This window comes from Sinocyclocheilus anshuiensis, unplaced genomic scaffold (assembly GCF_001515605.1).
Source record: "Sinocyclocheilus anshuiensis isolate Anshui unplaced genomic scaffold, SAMN03320099.WGS_v1.1 scaffold207, whole genome shotgun sequence".
Lineage (NCBI taxonomy): Eukaryota > Metazoa > Chordata > Actinopteri > Cypriniformes > Cyprinidae > Sinocyclocheilus > Sinocyclocheilus anshuiensis.
Window position 1 is genome coordinate 5,740,846 of NW_015551045.1, and position 5,058 is coordinate 5,745,903.

The 5,058-nt window shown below is 34.0% G+C and overlaps 1 protein-coding gene across 1 annotated transcript in view; it reads left to right on the forward strand.

Moving 5' to 3' along the window:
- The first annotated feature begins 771 nt into the window (after positions 1-771).
- LOC107661752 (hepatocyte nuclear factor 1-beta-B) overlaps positions 772-5,058 on the forward strand; it is a 10,827-nt gene continuing 6,540 nt past the window's right edge. Inside the window, exons 1-4 of the mRNA XM_016451518.1 lie at positions 772-1,298; positions 2,619-2,818; positions 3,789-4,065; positions 4,484-4,704. Coding sequence (XP_016307004.1) covers positions 928-1,298; positions 2,619-2,818; positions 3,789-4,065; positions 4,484-4,704 — 1,069 coding nt within the window. The 5' untranslated portion in view covers positions 772-927. The remainder of the gene's footprint in view (positions 1,299-2,618; positions 2,819-3,788; positions 4,066-4,483; positions 4,705-5,058) is intronic.

Genomic DNA, 5,058 nt, shown 5'->3' on the forward strand with positions numbered 1-5,058 from the left:
TATAAATTATATAAATATATACATGTAAATATTTTCAATATATATACTGTACGAGTGTGTATTTATATATACATAATAAATATACACCGTACACACATATATGATGTAAACAAAAACTTTTATTTTGGATGCGATTAATCGCGATTAATTGTTTGACAGCACTAAAAAATTATAAATACTAAATTTCCACACATTTACTGCTGATTATGTGCTTATCCGTGTGCTTGCCTACAAGTCAGATATCTCTTTCGAGAAAGAAAGAAAGAACAGTTACAAAGTTACAAAGAACGAGGGGTTTAGGAATAAATGAAAAATCTGGTGCTGTTCTAAGTGATTATCTCTTACTAATTGTTTTTTCAGTATTTGACTTATAAAGTATATATATTTAAACCACAAAACAACAAAACTTTTTTTTAGAAATGTCCTTAATAATAATAATATTAACAATAATAATGTTTATATAGTTATTACAACGTTAGTATTAATTATTAATTTATTTATTTACTTAGGCCTACTTACTTGCTTGCTTATTCCTTATTTTAAATATTTATGTAGTTGTTTCACCCTCTAAAAAAAGTAGCCTAATAAGTTACCCCAGAGGTACCAAACACATCAACACTGAACATTTCAAACCCGTATACTTAATAAATAGCAGCTACGAATTCCTCATTTATATTAGCATATTCATAAACGAGTAAACATCATTTGCATAAGGTGCACCAACCAATGAGCATGGAGTCAGCTCCGCCCAGCAGGAACGTGGAACTACTTCCTTCAGCAGGTGCGCTCGTGCTCTGGACAACTGTAAAACTTTGCGTAAAGACACTTTAGTCTCGTGTTTTCTAGTCCTTAAAAAACATTATTCATTTCAGTTAATTCACACGTGTATTCGCCGAGGGCGCGAGGACTTTCAGCGAGACCGCATTGATGTTTACTGACATGGTGTCCAAGTTGACATCGCTTCAGCAGGAGCTCCTGAGCGCGCTGTTGGACTCGGGGGTCACTAAGGATGTGCTGGTCCAGGCGCTGCAGGATTTGTGTCCGTGTCCTGCAGAATTCGGAATAAAAATGGAAAAACCCTTGTCCCCGGCGAGTGTCAACGGCGGCAGCGACTCCAGTGATTCCAAGCCGGTGTTTCTGACTCTAACCAGCGCGCAGGGTAAAGGGGGCAAACTGTCCGGTGATGAAGGCTCGGATGACGGGGATGACTTCGACACGCCGCCGATCCTGCGGGAGCTGCAGTCTCTCAACACGGAGGAGGCGGCGGAGCAGCGCGCGGAGGTCGAGCGCATGCTGTCGTGAGTTAAGATAGCCTACAGATACTCGATTAATTAACTAAATGGCGTGTTATTCAAATATTATATGCAGGTAACTCAGGGCAACACGTTAGAAGTGTACCTGCTATTTATTTATTTATCTATCTATTTTTCAGTAGAAACCTATGTAGTTCCACTGTAACAAACAGTAGCGTAAAGTCTGACCACTTAAACTATTCTATTTTACCTTATTATTGATTTGTTTGAACTATGAACGTTTTATTTTTGCATGTAAATACATATAATGTTTTGACTAAACCAATACCAAAATTACTGTGCTGTAGTGTATTATTTGATTATTATTTCATTTTTTCCTTCGGTATTTTTTAAAATATTGTTTTAATGCCTACATAATGTATGTATATTCACTTTTTTTTGTAAATTTAGGCAAAAATCGAAATGTTCCTGTTTAAAAGTGTAAAACGAGATTACAGGCCTATACTGATGTAAAGTCAAAACGAAACCACGTGTAGTTGTTATTAATTTATTTCTATAAATCATCAACAGAAAGATACACAATGTCGTATGAATAGAGGGAAAATATATCTAGTTATTCATTGTCCAAAGTTATAGTCTTAAATCAACATCCTCGAGCACTCTCTAATGTGAGGGGTTATTTCCCCAAACAAACATTGGCTGGTCCGTCAGACATTTTTCTTTTTTGTTTAAATGTATTAAACCAATCACAAGCGTTTTACTCGTATGCTGAGTGCTGGACAAAATGTGTTTCACAAATATAGCCTAATTAAGAGTTTTAAGTCAATTTGTCATCGTAAGCTATAGCCCAGAACAAATGATATAGGCTAATATTGTTTTATATATTTTAAATTATGTATATCATGTTGTGCATAATATTATAACATTATTATTTCTCCATTAGTTTATTGCATGCCTATAACCAGTTCTTCTATAAACATGTTTAGCCTATTAATTCCAAATGACTGTCTAGTTCGACTTAGTATCGAGGCGGAAAAGACTCTTTTAGATTTAGAAATTACATTTTAAAACTTTCAAGACTAATAGCTACTAAATTAGACAGCATTAATTGATAAACGTTTGAGTTACTTTTGAAATATTTTAGATGTTGGTAATTATTATTCAATGTTATTGCATGACGATTATGAATTATATTTTAAACTTTTGTACATTATTTATTATTCCAGACTTTTCAAAACATAAAGGCATCATTTTACACGAACAAATGACATAAACACATAAAAATAAAGCATTATTTAAATTGAAAAATAAAGCTTAAAGTTACTTTTGAAAGCTCATAATAGCGTTGGCTGCTGTGTTTGGCAGCGAGGATCCATGGCGCGTGGCGCGCACTGTCAAAGGCTACATGCAGCAGCACAATATTCCTCAGCGCGAGGTGGTGGACGTGACGGGCCTCAATCAGTCTCACCTGTCGCAGCACCTCAATAAAGGCACGCCGATGAAGACGACCAAACGAGCCGCGCTTTACACCTGGTATATCCAGAAACAGCGCGAAATCGACATACGTAAGTAGCCTCTTTACCATCTGTAACATAAGAAAGTATGCAGACTGTTTTTTTTCTAACACTTCACAATAAGGTTCCATTTGTTAACATGAGTTAACTGCATTAGTTAACATGAAAGAACAATGAAAAATACATTTCGTGTTAATTTCCACATTTACCAATACATCATTAAAATTAAATAAAAAGCTGTATCTGTTCATATTATTTAACAGACCTGAGAAATGACAATAAACAGCTGTAATTTGATTAACTATTATTAACTGTAACATTAATAAATACTGTAACAAATATATTGCTTCTTGTTAGATCATGTTAGTCAATGCATTAACTGAAAAAATTATTTGGGCAATTTTTAGCCATGCTTAAAATAAATGAATCTCTTTACATTATGTAGTCTAACAAAATGTCATGCCAAGTGACATTTATTTATTTTAAAGCTCTATTTATTTAGTTTTTTAATTATTTGTTTGCATCTGGTTTTAATGTTTGGTTATAGCCTACATGTTTTTATATATATTTTATATAATACTTTATTACTTATGTAAACATGTATTTAATCTTTTATTATATTACATTCAGTATACACTATTATAAATTCTATTTGAAATTATCTATTTAAATCTATATAAAATCAGTATCAAAAGTCTTGTTTGTGAATGTTTTTTATTGTATCCATTTTATATCCCCTTGTTGGATAGATTAGAAGTCACTCAGAAAAAGTAAAATACACTTATTAATAAATGTGTAGACTGTGATTAAGAACATGTGTTGTTATTTACTTACTCTGAATAGCCTACATTTTATGAAGGACCCTTTTTTCCAGGTCAGTATGTATCATGTGAGCTCATTATTGGATCCATTTTTACCATTCTCAAAATTGCACCTTCATTATGGGCCTCCCCGTCCAAGCACTATCTATCATGATTGTGCCTTACTCTGCCCCAATCGTGTCCCCCTCTTATTTCCGCAGAGTTCGACCGTGTTCAGGGCTCTGACCCCAGTGACTCAGGCAGTCAGGATCAGGTCCTGTTTTTTTTCCCAGAATTCAATCATACCGGACAAGGTTTGGGGGCTGCGGGAGGTTCTGGAGGACCAATCGGAGATGAGGGGGAGCCAGGCTCTAAGAGGATGAGACGAAACCGCTTCAAATGGGGTCCAGCATCTCAGGAGATACTCTACCAGGCTTATGAACGACAGAAGAACCCCAGCAAAGAAGAAAGGGAAGCGCTGGTAGAGGAATGCAACAGGTAATTTTCTCCCTCTCTCTCTCTCTCTAGATATTGATTTAGTTGTATTAAAAATATTTGGTAACACTTTATTTGAAGGTGTCCTTGTTACACGTTACATGTACTTACTATTATAATAACAATAAATTATGCATAATTACATGCAAGTAACCCTAAACCAAACCCTAATCCTAACCTTTACCCTATAGTAAGTACATGTAGTTAATTAATATTACTCAGTACTTAAATGTACTTAAAAGTACAATATATAAATATACATACACTTTAAATACACTTTAAATATACACATTTAATACAAAGTGCTGCTCATTAATTACATTTCTTTCTTATTTTATTTTGTATTTAGATGTCTTAAATGTGTTTAAAAAAATGCATTGTACAAATATTACCAATTTTTAATTTTTTGGGTTGTTTTCAGGGCAGAATGTGTTCAGAGGGGTGTGTCGCCCTCTAAAGCACATGGGCTTGGGTCTAACCTGGTCACGGAGGTTCGTGTGTACAACTGGTTTGCTAATCGGCGTAAGGAGGAAGCCTTCAGGCAGAAGTTGTCTATGGATACGTATCCAACCCACAGCATGGACCCCCTGATGTCCCATCCATCATCACATACCCAGCACCATCACAGTAGCTCAGATTCAAGTAAGATTTCGCTGCTGTGCAAATACTCACAGGCTCTGTTTACACTTGATATTAAAGGGGTCATATGATGTTGCTAAAAAGAACATTATTTTGTGTATTTGGTGTAATGAAATGTGTTTTAATTAGTATGGAGATGTTAGCAATTTATTTGTTATTAGCATTGCTAGCAGTTTGTTTTTTTATATATATATATATATATATATATAGTGTGTGTGTGTGTGTATAATTTAAAACATTTAAATTAAATTTGTTTCTTATTTTCTTGTATTATTCTATTTTTTATGTTTTGCATTTTATTATATTACATGCAATATATACTGTGTATATATATATATATATATATATATATATATA